General features: G+C 44.1%; 1 protein-coding gene across 1 annotated transcript; it reads left to right on the top strand.

Annotated features, from left to right (window-relative positions):
* The first annotated feature begins 276 nt into the window (after nt 1–276).
* Nucleotides 277–13,554, top strand: znf711 (zinc finger protein 711). The gene is made up of 9 exons (XM_035408848.1): nt 277–1,069; nt 3,556–3,641; nt 4,652–4,749; nt 5,339–5,806; nt 6,475–6,630; nt 7,285–7,422; nt 7,567–7,710; nt 8,303–8,446; nt 9,005–13,554. Exons 3-9 carry the CDS (start codon nt 4,671–4,673, stop codon nt 10,180–10,182), a joined length of 2,307 nt encoding a protein of 768 aa, XP_035264739.1. The 5' UTR covers nt 277–1,069; nt 3,556–3,641; nt 4,652–4,670; the 3' UTR covers nt 10,183–13,554.
* Nucleotides 13,555–13,704: the final 150 nt, after the last annotated feature.

Below are 13,704 nucleotides of genomic sequence, written 5' to 3'. Positions count from 1 at the left end.
CAGAGGCATAACACTTGCACAACAGGCGTTCTAATGAGACCATTCATGCATTCCTAACATTTATCGTTAGTAGGTAAGGAGTATGACCTCAATATTAAAGCCTTGCGGTATTTACGTAGCTTGGGTACTTAATTTGATCCGTTTTTTTCCAGTGGCAAGAGACAAATGCTGCGGACCACAAAGTATTTAAGGACGTATAGAACCATAGGCATAGGCGAAGGTAGTGAAATTGGTGACTTAGTGAATTTCGAATTTGGAGAAATATAACAGGTAATATTTGAAAATAGTAATGGTTTGTGGGATAGTTCAATAATGACGAGGGGTAAAGTGAGTTTACACATTTTTAAGAATGATTGGTTTCAAATACATAACATCTATACTCGCCTAACATTACATATATCATCCATGAAACAAGTAGTTAGAAATGTACAAGCTAGCAATAACATCCCCCCCTTACCTCAGCAGGCTATAGCTAACCAATTTACAGTAACATGTTCTTAGTGGTAATTTTTTTTGGATAGCTAAGATAGCCATCCAGTCTGGATGATTAACTAGCAATTTTCTGTCCATAAAATACTGCTAACGATAACGGGATTGACAATAACTAGCTACTGCTAATTTTAGGTAAGCTAGTAAACCCCGGGTACTATAAGCGATTCGCAATCAAAAGAAAGTATTTTTCCGACCATTAACACAGCAGGTACCTCGTGAGTATTGAGAGCCGTTCGACAGTCCTTTTTATAGAAAAGTACATTTGCGACCACAGACGCCCCGGCCTATATTGCCCTGCAGCATCCAATTTTAAACCCAGAAAAACACTACAGCTTTTCACTCGAGTGACGTAAATAGACAGGGATCTGCTGCGAAGGAGGCCGCGCGCGATGTCTCCCCCTCCCTCCTCTACTGTCAGCAAGAAGCCTGATTGGTCCAGGCCTGGAAAAGAGAGTTCGAGAATCCAGAATGTGCAGGCCGCGACGTCCCTACTGTGGGAAAAAATAGCAAAACAGGCTGTGACAAAACTAAGAAAGGAGAAAACCTTCCCAGGACGGAAAAGGGAATTCGAAAACAGGTAATGTGTTTTAAATCCGTAGGAATGTAGTTGCGAGTTTGCGGCGAGGGCCCTGTCTCTCGGGCCTGGGCCTCATTAAACCCGCACCGAAAACGCAACAAAGGCGAAGAAAGCAGCTACCACATGCTGCATGTCTCCGTCAAGATTTTAATTTTGTTGATTTATTGTTGGTGTGTGATCGCAGTTTGCTTAGAATTAATATTGCACAACTAATTATTAGTGCAAAATGAAATTGCATTGAATTTATTTCTGATAAAATGATTTCGGTAATACGTGAAATGTTAGCTACCTAGCTTGGTTGCTAAAATGGCGGAATACAAGATGTCGGCCGCTGTCGCAGGGCGTCTGTGTTGAGTCGTTAGCTGGCTGAAGTTGTTTGCTACCGTTTTTGATTATGTATAGAAAGTAGTTGCCCATTTATAATGCTATTATAACAAAAATGTTAATTTTGACATTCTTTAGTAATTCGATCGTATGCTCCGAATTATAACGAAGTCAAAGTCCTAGAATACTAAGGTTTCGGATTCTGTTGCGCCTGGTTGCAAATTGTCCGAACACCAGGGAAGCGCCATGTTTCAGTGGCTGCATTAGTATGAGCTGTGGGTGGGATTGACAGGCGCCAAACAGACTGCTGTGTGAAACGTGCAGCTAGCCAGCGAATGCAACATGTAGCGCATTTTCTTGCGTTTAAATAGCTGAACATTTCACCGCCACAAAACGATTAAATGTTCAGCTAATGTAACGAATCGAACCCCAAATTCACATAGGAAGCTGGTTTGTTAACTGCTAATGTTCATGTCCAAGTCGTAGACTGGCTAGCTACGCAATGGAAGGTTCCTTTCTGAAGTTAACTATTGTAGCTAACCGGTAAATGTGAAATAGAAAAAAATTAGCAGCTTTTTCATTGAGTGACTTGCCTTGGACATTTTGCGCTCATCTGACTTCGATTTGCAATGCATAGCTAATCAGTTAGTTACGTGCTCGATTAAACGGCTGGTTGTGGTATAACCTGATAGCCAAGTATTTACTGTAATCTTGGTTGGCTAGGCAACTCGTATGCAAATTAAACGCATTGTCTGTGCAACAATTACACGGCGGGGTACTTTCAATATCATAGAATTGTGAAGTGTGGACATCTGGGAATTGTATTTCATGTAAACGCGTATTTGCAAAAATCTGGGGGCGGGGAGCTGGAGTATACCCGTATAGTTTGTTTTTTAGTATACTGTATTTTGATCATTTTGAACATCTGTCTACATGTCTTACTGTCTTCACCAATAAAGTCAGATGACGGTGATAAATTCTCGCCGTTTACTAATTAAAGACTTGCTGAAGAAAACATTGTTTACTGTGCTGTCATTTCGAAACCTGTAAGAAATATATATTTTATCTCTTATGTGAATGCAAAGCACGCATTGTTTGTTCTCCCTGACCCATAGTTTCCCCTGCATCTAAAACATTTATGACTATAATGCGTTTATCAGACTGGACATTTTGCCTCAACAGCTAGATAGATTAGGCAGCGGGCGTTTCTGTAATATATTCTTTCTTTTAGCTGTAGCAAAATACTGAGTACTCAGTTTACACCAGGCAACCGCGTTCCCTGAACCTTATAGCAATTGAAGAAACACGATTTTCATGATTATGTAGTAGCACTGGACTGAAATGTATATATTCATGAAGATGTGTACTGTAATGTGGAAGAATTTGATAACCTACACCTTATGTGTTTATTTTAATTACATTTTCCCCATTCTTGTAAGGAATGCATTTCTATGGCTGTTTAGGCAAAATGTCCAGAAGTCAGATGGGTGCATCATATTCATAAATAGTGACAACAGTCCTGGACCAATATTTTAAATAATATCTTTAGTTCATGCAGTGTTTCACGTAGTGAAAGCCACATGTACAACCAGATTATATATTCCCAATTTTGTGGTACAAAACGGTGAGCTAATTAACTTGATTCTGGCTTTTCAGTTTTTAGTACAAGAACAGATTTTTGTTGTACAATTGTGTCAAGGTGAGTTTTCAAAAAACCTGTCACGGGTTATCTAATGTATGCATTCGGTCTAAGAATATATTACTTTATAAAATCATAAAGGAGGAGTCGTCCCTTTCAGACTCCACATGTTTACCTCATCAGCCCTATTTCCTACCCCTGTTCTGGCTTATGTACTATATTACTCCATTCACAAAAATTTGGTGCTGATTAGCGATTGGATGTTGACTTTTTGGTAAGATTAAATTGTCCTCAGGTTGCCCTGCAATGATTATTTCTCTAAATGGCAATGCAAAAACCTTTTTTTCTGAAATGTCTTGTATGTATTTATAATGTGATGTGTGATTCATTGCCTGCACTTAATCTCGAGTTGTCCTGCAAAGGCTATTAATCTTTTTTCCATATTTCTCTTTATGAATGTGAAGAAAAACAGCCACCTAATACATTTACCAGCGTTACTAATTAGACTCTGCCTTCTTTTCAGGTTATTTTGTCCCTGGACACAAGAAGAACACCTTATTTTTTTAACCATTTTATGTTTTTGCCAGTACGTTGGAATCAAATGTGAAGGTAGGATTGTTATTGTTAGTCTGGTTTTGTTGTCTCTTTTAGATTTTGTAATTGAACTATAATTGAATGTGACAATCATACTGTCAGCAAATAATAGTTTATTTGCTTGGCAGGTACGCTCTTATCTAGAGTCACTCATACAATTAAACATTTCCATGTTATCCATTCATACAGATGTGTATTTATTGAAGCAGTTCTGGTGATGTAGGCCTACCTTGTTCAATGGCACATCAATCTGTTGTGACGTAAACCGACTATTCTCTGTGCCGTAGTGCTTGGTATTTTCTTGACCAGAACAAGTCTGCATCCATGTCTGTCTGATGTAAGGTTTGCATGGAAATGCCAAGCTGAACCAAATTAGTTCTAAAATTGCAGTTGGCAATGATAAGGAATTAGCATTCATTTTCTTCACTCCAAATATTTTTGTTGAGTAATTGCAAAAGTTCATTTTAACAGTCTTAAGTTTATATAGCGAGATGAGACTGTGCAAAATCCAAGGCTATTAAGCAACCACATTAGTCAGTCAGAGGATCAGAGGAGCGTACTAAATTGCTGTCCATATTAATTAGGTTATAAGGGTAGCGCCTACAGTCAAGCACACATTTAAAAATGGCTAAATCTTTAAAAAATAATGATTTCTGCGAGTTGCAGAAGTCATGCATGCTTGTGCTCGCCCATCTGAACTAATGAAGGATGTTGCAGGGATGGGATAAGCATCCAAATTGGAAAATACAGAATATGAGAAAAATGGATTGAAAAAGCTTTTAAAACAAATTAGTGTTTTAGACAATAAATATATCTTAAAACATGAGGACTTCCAGGTGCCAACACTTCAGCTGGGAGAGGTGCTCTGGGGCTTAAAGTATTGTTATATATATATATATAGCCTATATATATATATATATATATATATATATCTCAAACAAAAATGAAATCCACTTGTACTTATTTGAAGTACAAGGCAGGCAGTGGCCTCTGACCTAATTCTATCCACTTGTTTTTGTACTAAGTTTTAGGAAATTAAAGACAATGGACCAAGGTGGTGGGGTCTTGGAGCTACACTCACAGGATCTGAAAATGCCCCACACTATGATAATGCAGGACTTTGGTAGGTATATCTGACAAGTTTTTTTTTTTAAATCAGATCTTTGGGTAAAGATGTGTAGCAGGGATGAACGATAGGAAAATTTCATGGTAGATATAAAATGGCCGTATTGGTTGATGCCTCCCTATTTTACTTTATAGCACAAATGCAGACTGCAACCAAGTTTCAGCATTCATTGAAATAAATGAGCACAACCATCAATTAATGAACGAAAAAAGTAACCATTTATTTGCAAATATTTAAGCTTGATTACTTTGTAAGTAGAGAGCACGGTATAGACAGCTGCTGAGTCTGAATGGCTTGCTTGTGATTTTGGGAAGGTGTGGGTGCAGGCTTTTGTTTTAACCCAGCAATACAAAGTCTGATTGAACTAATCAACTAATTGTCATCGTCAGTCAAGACGTATGTTTTACTACTGGGCCAATACAAAAACCTGCACCCACACCGGCCCTTTTCGGACAAGATTTGGGACCCCTGCTCTGGTGAAATACTTTATTTATTCCCGAAGCACTGTAGAGGGTGCAATGTGTAGCATATGTGATACGTAAAAGAAGGTTGGTTATAAGCCAAAGTAATGCCAACGTCTTTACAGTGGCGGGCATGGGGGGCATGGCCCACATCGACGGAGACCACATCGTGGTGTCGGTGCCCGAGGCCGTGCTGGTGTCGGACGTGGTGACGGACGAGGGCATCACCCTGGAGCACGGCCTGGAGGCGGAGGTGGTGGAGGGGCCGGACGTGGGGCAGGAGGACGTGGTGACGGCCGAGTCGGTGCTGGGGGCGGAGGTGGCCATCGAGGAGGCGCTGGGAGGAGACCACCACGTGCTGACGGCCGACCTGATGGGGGAGTCGGACCAGGTCTTCGTGGCCGACCTCCTCTCCCACCAGCAGGAGGGCCACCTGGAGCACGAGATGGTGACCGAGGAGGTGATGGTGGCCAACGCTGAGGCGGAGACGGTCATCCAGGCCCACGAGGGCATGCCCGCCTCCACCGTCACGCTGAAGACCGAGGAGGACGAGGACGGCAAGAGCACCTCCGAGGACTACCTGATGATCTCCCGTGAGTAAACTCTGCACGCGCATTCATTATTTTCATTATTTAGTCAAACGCTGCCATTTCAAACCAGTGAAGATGACGGTAAAACTTGAATGAATTGGGTATAGTTTGCTATACGTTTCAGAAATTGCATCTTGAAACATGCAGTCAAATATAACATATGTTGTAATACATTTTATATAGTATTGATTTGATTTGGCTCTGTACTCCACAATTAATGGAGTGATGGATCGCTTTCAGTTTTTTAAATGATATTTTGGTTTTCATGTATTTTTGCAGTGAAAGAATAAAGAACGTTTTGACATTTACACTCACGGTATGTGGTCTTAAGCAAGAAATGGTGTCTTTTTACTCTAAAAAGTAGTTTATATCATAACTTATCTAATTTTTCATTGCATACAAAAACTGCCTGGGCCAATCAAGGACATGCACTAAAACTGAAATATCAAGCTCCAGAAAATGGCCCATCCCTTTAAGGCAGTTCTTGGTATGCGGCCGCTGCTCCTGCGAGCGCCCGCTGCTCCAGCGCACCTCAGAACGTGTCGTGTGTTTTCGTTCTCACCGGGTAACGGTGCGGTGACGGGCTGCAAAGCGGCGGCGCGCGGGCGCGGTTTACTTTCGATTCCGAGGAGGGAGCGACCTTAAGGGCCCGCTGTCCCGTCTTAACGCAGTGGACGACGTCGGCGAGAAGCTGGACATCGGCAACACCCCGCTGAAGATCAGCACCGAGGTGACCCAGGGCGACGGCTCCAAGGAGGGCGGCTACGGCTCCGAGGTCATCAAGGTGTACATCTTCAAGGCGGAGGCCGACGACGACGTGGAGATAGGTGAGCCGCGCGCGTTTTTACAGCCTTCGCTTTGATTGCCCTGCTGGAAGAGGTTCAGGCCTCAGAGTGTTATCTGCTGCATGGGCGCCTGTGTGTGTAGATTACCTTTCAGATAAATATGCATGTGAAATTATTTTAGCAACTTTACATTTTTTGAAAATTTCTTTTTTTTTTTGAGGGGGATGGGGGGTTGGACAGACATTGTTCCTGTGTAATTGCTTACCATTACTACCACCCTTTGGCAAACTATGGTATTGCTCCTATTAATCCCCTAAAAGCGCCCTTCACCAAAAAAATGGTCCATGTTTCTGTTTTTTTTTTTTTTTTTAAATGCATATTTGTATCTTGAAATATTTATTTATAAATTAATTTTTCCTTTTTAAAAAAGGAAAAAAGTCAAAATGTTGATTGTTCCAAGTATCCTCCATGTATTTTATTGCTAATCTGTAAATGCTCATTAGTGCTGCCCATTGGTAAAGTTTGGTACTGCATGCCTTCATGGGCCATTAGTAACGTAACATGAAACCCGATTCATGTTGGATCCTGGTCGTAGTTCAAGTTTTCTATTTCTCGCAGGTCGAATAAAAAGCTGAGTCTGTGGCCGCTGCTGGGCTGTGAAGTGAACGCCAGCGTGGGTTTGACTTTTGACTGCAGGTGGGACGGAGGTGGTGACGGAGAGCGACTTCCACAACGGCCACGCGGTGCTGGAGCCGGGGAACGTGGGAAGGCTCTCCCGGGAGAAGATGGTGTACATGGCCGTGAAGGACTCCTGCCAGGGGGACGAGGATATCAGTGAGTCTGGGCTTTTTAACGGCAGCGTGGAATCGTGGGATTGGACCCGCGCCCATTTTTGCCTTCCGCAGTTATAAAATGCAGTCGTGTGTTTGCGGGTTTCTGTCCGCGTCTCTGACCCTCGCCGCTCCTGTGTGCCCCCAGACTGCGCGGAGATGGCGGACGAGGTGTACATGGAGGTGATCGTGGGGGAGGAGGAGGCGCCGCCACCCGCCATTCAGGAGTCGCAGCTGGAGGACCCCGCCGTCAACAAGACGTTTGTGCCTGTGGCCTGGGCGGCTGCGTACGGTGAGCCGTCAATCAACTCCCGGCCCCGCCCTGCCTGTGCCTCATCCTTGCCATTTGTTTAATGCAGTGCTGGGGGGGGGTCGGGATAAGCTAAACCCCCCCCTTAATAATTTTTAACATTTAAATTTAAACCCAGTTCTTCTGCACTACAATTTTTTTTTTACTTTGGATGTTGAATATAATTCAAAAGAATTTAATTGAACATTTGTTTCAAAACTCACCAAAGAAAAAGGCGACGCTTTAAGAGATATCTTTTAATTAAAGACTTAAACATTTCAGCATTGAACTTTCTTCTTGAAAGATACTGCTTTGTGTGTCTGAGGCATCTTTTTCTTGGACCCAATTTACATCCGAGCGCAGTAATTTTGGAACATAAAAACTCATTATCGAAAAGTAATAAAATCAGGGGAAATACAAATTTGCTCACAAGTTGTTCGTGCCCACTGTTAAATTCATATTTAATTTTTAATGAAACTTTTTTATAAATAAATTAGATTATTTTGAATGAGCGGTTCAGAACGAGTAAGCCAGATCCAGTCACTGTGGGCGTGCGAGCTGATTGGTCGCTGAGACTGTGGCTCTGCCCCTTCAGGGAACAACCTGGACAGCAGGTTGGAGAACAAGAACGGCGCCGCCACCCAGTACCTGCAGATCAGCGACAGCCTGAGCACCAGCAGGGCGCTCAAGCAGAAGGCCAAGAAGAAGAAGAAGGGAGAGACGCGGCAGTGCCAAACGGGTACGAGGGCTCGCCGCCGCGCCCGCTTAGCCGCCGCCGAAATTAAAGGGCACCGGCCGAGGGCGGTGCGTCCGCTGTTAGAGAGCGGCACGGTGGCGCGGCACGGTCGCCTCACGACCAGAAGGTCCTGTGTTTGAATCCCGGCCTTTCTGTGTGTGTGTGTGTTCTCCGCATGTCTGCTTAGGTTTCCTATGGGTATTCCAGTTTCCTCCCACACTCCAAAGACATGCTGGTTAGGCTAATTGGAGAGTCCGATTACCCCGTAGGTCTGAGTGTGTGAGTGAATGGTGTGTGTGCGCTGCCTCTCTCCTAATGCATGCTGGGATAGGCTTTGTCCTTTCAGGCTATAAAAGTGACTAAGGCTCAGTTGAAATTTGAAATGAGTTGAAATTTGTACGGTCATGTATTTGTAGTAAATTTGTGTGGTCAACAATACATCAGCCCAGGCGCACCCCCTGTAAATTTAAAGTTGAAGCTGGTAAGTAGAAGATGTATCGCGGTGTCGGGAATTGTGGTAGACTGCCCGTTTCGTGACGGCCCCGCCTTTCTTCCCCACAGCTGTGATAATCGGGCCGGACGGGCAGCCCCTGACGGTCTACCCGTGCCACATCTGCGGGAAGAAGTTCAAGTCGCGGGGCTTCCTGAAGCGCCACATGAAGAACCACCCGGACCACATGTTCAAGAAGAAGTACCAGTGCACCGACTGCGACTTCACCACCAACAAGAAGGTCAGCTTCCACAACCACCTGGAGGGCCACAAGCTGATCATCAAGAGCGAGAAGGTGCCGGAGTTCACCGAGTACACGCGGCGCTACCGCGAGGCCAGCCCGCTCAGCTCCAACAAGCTCATCCTGCGCGACAAGGAGCCCAAGCTGCACAAGTGCAAGTACTGCGACTACGAGACGGCCGAGCAGGGCCTGCTCAACCGCCACCTGCTGGCCGTGCACAGCAAGAACTTCGCCCACGTGTGCGTGGAGTGCGCCAAGGGCTTCCGCCACCCGTCCGAGCTGAAGAAGCACATGCGCACGCACACGGGCGAGAAGCCCTACCAGTGCCAGCACTGCGAGTTCCGCTGCGCCGACCAGTCCAACCTAAAGACTCACATCAAGAGCAAGCACGGCACCGAGCTGCCCTTCAAGTGCGGCCACTGCCCGCAGGCCTTCGCCGACGACCGGGAGCTGCAGAAGCACATGGAGATCTTCCAGGGCCACAAGACGCACCAGTGCCCGCACTGCGAGCACAAGAGCACCAACTCCAGCGACCTGAAGCGCCACGTCATCTCGGTGCACACCAAGGACTTCCCGCACAAGTGCGAGGTGTGCGAGAAGGGCTTCCACCGGCCCTCCGAGCTCAAGAAGCACTCAGAGACTCACAAGGGCAACAAGGTGCACCAGTGCCGGCACTGCGACTTCAAGATCTCGGACCCGTTCACGCTCAGCCGCCACATCCTGTCGGTCCACACCAAGGACCTGCCCTTCAAGTGCAAGCGCTGCCGGCGGGGCTTCCGCCACCAGATCGAACTGAAGAAGCACATGAAGACGCACAGCGGCCGCAAGGTCTACCAGTGCCAGTACTGCGAGTACAACACTACGGACGCCTCAGGTTTCAAGCGCCACGTCATCTCCATACACACCAAGGACTACCCGCACCGCTGCGACTACTGCAAGAAGGGCTTCCGCAGGCCCTCGGAGAAGAACCAGCACATAATGCGCCACCACAAAGACACCTTGATGTAACGCCGTAGGGGGCGGGGCCTCGGGGACAGGGAACGTACCATTTGAGGGGTTATAAATGAGTTTCAATTACCCGTTCTCCTTATCAGTGCTCATCTGCCACCCCCGCCCTCCGAGAAGCATGAGACGAGTCTTAAAAGAAATCATAGCAGTGGAAAGTACTAGACGGAGCGTTGCGGGTGGAGATTAGGGAGGGGAGGGGTTTGTGGGAGAGGAGCGGGGCGTTGGGTGAGCAGTGGAGAGGAACGGTATCACTCCATTCTACATGTAATTCTTTTCTCCTTGATTTGTTGCAAAAAAACCTGTCACCTGTCAACATTCAGGGGTTCAAATGTTTTTTTTTTTTTGTGTTTGTTTTTTTTTTTTTTGAATAACCCACTTTGGTAAAATGCTGCAAGCAAATAGCCTAATGTTCTCAGTGTTGGGAGAGATGCTTAAGGCTTAAGGCACATCTCATACTATCAAACAGAAGTCCTGCGCGTGTGACTTTCCCTCCTTCATTAAACTACCTGAGTGTGGTGCGCTTCATCCTCGGTAAATAACACGTATATCCTTTTTTTTTTTTTTTTTTTAAACCAAATATCAAGCCTTCGTCTGCATTTGTTTCTGCTGATCATTTCCTTTAAACCCAGTCTGGGCTGTGGATTGATTTAAGCTGTGGCCCACTGATGTTGCAAAACTTGCTCTGAAAAATGTTTACATATTCACCCTGCCCTAATTTAGCTACCGCTGCAGGAAAAAAAGAGGAAAAAAAAAAATCAGATCACTAGATTTTAGGCTTCTGTGTAACATTGTCCCTGAACACGTCATTGGATTGTGTCAAATGTTCTGTCATTTTAAGTCTCCAACATTTGAACTGGAAAAATGATTGAATTAGTAATTTCAGTGGTAAGGGTCATAGAATTAAATTGTGATTCACCTTGTGATTGCCACTATTTGAGTGTATACATGGTTACACGTAACTACCTGCCAGGCAAACATGCGCACCCATATAGTCAAATACTTTTGTTCACAATCATGCCTTACCTGTAATTGTAATTTCCATGCACTGTATTTAGTAAAAATGTAATCAAACTGATTTAATTTGTAAAAGTCTCTGTGATGTATCAGTACGTTGAGTGATTCTCTGAAACCTTGTGTATATTTTAGTAAAGTGAACTCATTTTCTCAAGTTCTCGAGAGGAAACAGGAAATGGGTATTTTCAAGTTTGTGTTCTTTAGCCAATGCATTGTCTGATCGTGGGAAATGGAGTTGGAAGTGTTTGTGCTCATTTTCACTTCACATGCACAGTCTTGGTTTACGCCCCTCCAGCAACGCTCATGAACCCTAACGAAGCCTTAGCACGAGCAAACGTTTAGCGCGGAGGTGAGTTGCCCCTTTAGCAGGGTTGAGCGGGGCCGGGTGGGGGTGGCTGTGCCTTTGTCTTTGCGTTCGTCACAAGTTGAGCCCTGCATACAGCCCCACCTGTGGCCCAGGCCACTGCTAAAATTGAATCCCGTGTCCTGTCCGGGCTCCTCAGCTCTAAACCCGGCTGCACTTTCTACCGGAGTGCGTCCTGTAGTTCGAAGCCATTCGATTCGCCCGCACCGTTTCAGGCGGACTGCCCCTCCCCCTTCCCTTTTCCTGTTTCTAAGGCACCTTGTTATGTTGTAAAAAAAAATTTAAAAAGTGGGTCTAAAGCAAAGGTTTTTGATCCCCTGAAATGTTAACGCGCCCCCGACATCGGTCAGTCGTCCACTTAACTTATGTAGCCGAAATATAGACTTCAGGTGTCACAGAAAGCAGAACGTGGTGTACTGGCTTATTAAACTGCATTATATTGCCCTCTGTATCCTGTAACTGCTGTACATTAAAACAGACTGATGACCGCGGACCTTGTCATCCCATGACGGAACGGTCAAATGATCCAATGTATGCTTTTTAAGTATTTCTGTTTTTATTTGATTTTTGTTGATGTCAGTTGGTGGATTACCAGTAAGGGGGAACAAAAATAAATATAATTTTTTTAAAAGGACAAGTTCCTTTCAGTTATTTAATTACATTTTTTCCCCATTTTGAATTTGAAGGCTTGGCTGGTTTAAAATGCATCCTTAAGGTGGAACAGTAAGACTTTATCAGGAGCTCTGTTAATGCATATCAGGGTAATGGTAGATTTTTAAATATTTTTTATTTTCCATTTCAGAATTATTTGGTAGGGTTTATGATATCTCGTTCTTACTGTTGCAACAGTGATGCATTTTAAGCCTTCTTTATAGTCTATATGGCAAGACTTGTTAGTGAGACTTTTTGAAGTATAGATATAGGTTGCCGTTACAGATGATTATATTGAGTTGCCAAAAAGGCTTAAAATGTATTGCGTTCCACACGAGAGACAGATAATGTGGTTGTGTGCACATTAATTACTGCTGTCTGTTTATCAACAGCATTGAAAATATTGTTGAAAGTAAAGAATTCTCCAGTTTATACATTTAAGAAATTTGACATTTGTCTAATTGAAATAAAACTTTTGTCCCACTCAAAATCACTAGTATTAAATCCTAAATAGTTTCAGAAACTATTTAACGGCATAGTATGCAGAATTTTCAGCTTGGAATATATAAAACGACCATGCTCTGTCATTACTACGATGCACTGACAATCTGTGTCTGTATTCACTTCTGCCCAGTCCTTGTCGGAAGGTATTCGTTATTTTAAAAAGTGTTTGGGATGTTTCTGGGCGTTACCCATTTTTGTTTGTGGACTGTATCTGAAAAACATGTAGCCAATAGAAGAGGAGTAAACGTGTATGGGCTGGCTACTGCAGTGGTGTGTTTTCATTCGGGTTAATGCTGGAGAGATGGGGTCGCCTTGTTGGCTAACCTAATGCTGACCAAGTGGCTGGTCAGCGTTCTGTAACGTTATGGCTGCCATTATTAGCTAACTGAATTCAGTTATGTTTTACAGTGTTAGCTGCTGTGGTTCGGATATTTTACAAAGTAACAACTTAAGGCTGGAGAATAAGATTCACAATCCACTTCCTTCGGCTCATATGGGCTAGCTAGCTTTCATTAGTTGGAAAATCCTACAATATCATGTACATTTTTTTTTGGTACAACTGCAGTTTGACTATAACAGACCAATATTTGTGGTCGGCGAGACACATTGCATTTTTCACTGAATTAATATCATGGGTGAACGTGCGGTCGTGTGCATTTTTTGTCAAGGGGATTGGTTGGTAGGCTGGAGGTTGGAGGTCTTCTAGGCTACCCCCCAAATCTGCTGAAGTGGGAAGGCAGCCTCCCATATAGCTACGTGGTGGACATTTTCTGCAATAGATTCACTATGTAAAGATGCAAAAAATATAATCTATAAAAATAAAAGCAACGATAAATTGATGTGTTTGTCAATATGTGTGATCATGTGAGAATTTTGCCAAGCTTCCAGGCAGGGGCTAGAGCGAACTGAAGCCCAGTGGTCCTGTGCTAGCAGTGGCTAGTGTGGGTTCGTTCAATCACAACTAAGCTAAAGCTAGCTACCCTGTGACT

This window comes from Anguilla anguilla, chromosome 3 (assembly GCF_013347855.1).
Source record: "Anguilla anguilla isolate fAngAng1 chromosome 3, fAngAng1.pri, whole genome shotgun sequence".
In the NCBI taxonomy this organism is placed as follows: Eukaryota; Metazoa; Chordata; class Actinopteri; order Anguilliformes; family Anguillidae; genus Anguilla; species Anguilla anguilla.
This window is presented reverse-complemented; position numbering and strand designations above follow the sequence as displayed.

What these genes read in the sequence shown, in the direction of transcription:
- znf711 (XM_035408848.1), top strand. Translation starts at nt 4,671, where the DNA reads ATGGACCAAGGTGGTGGGGTCTTGGAGCTACACTCACAGGATCTGAAA. An exon ending in TATGATAATGCAGGACTTTG is followed by an intron (nt 4,750 to 5,338) that starts GTAGGTATATCT and finishes ACGTCTTTACAG; the next exon opens with TGGCGGGCATGGGGGGCATG. An exon ending in CCAGGGGGACGAGGATATCA is followed by an intron (nt 7,423 to 7,566) that starts GTGAGTCTGGGC and finishes GTGTGCCCCCAG; the next exon opens with ACTGCGCGGAGATGGCGGAC.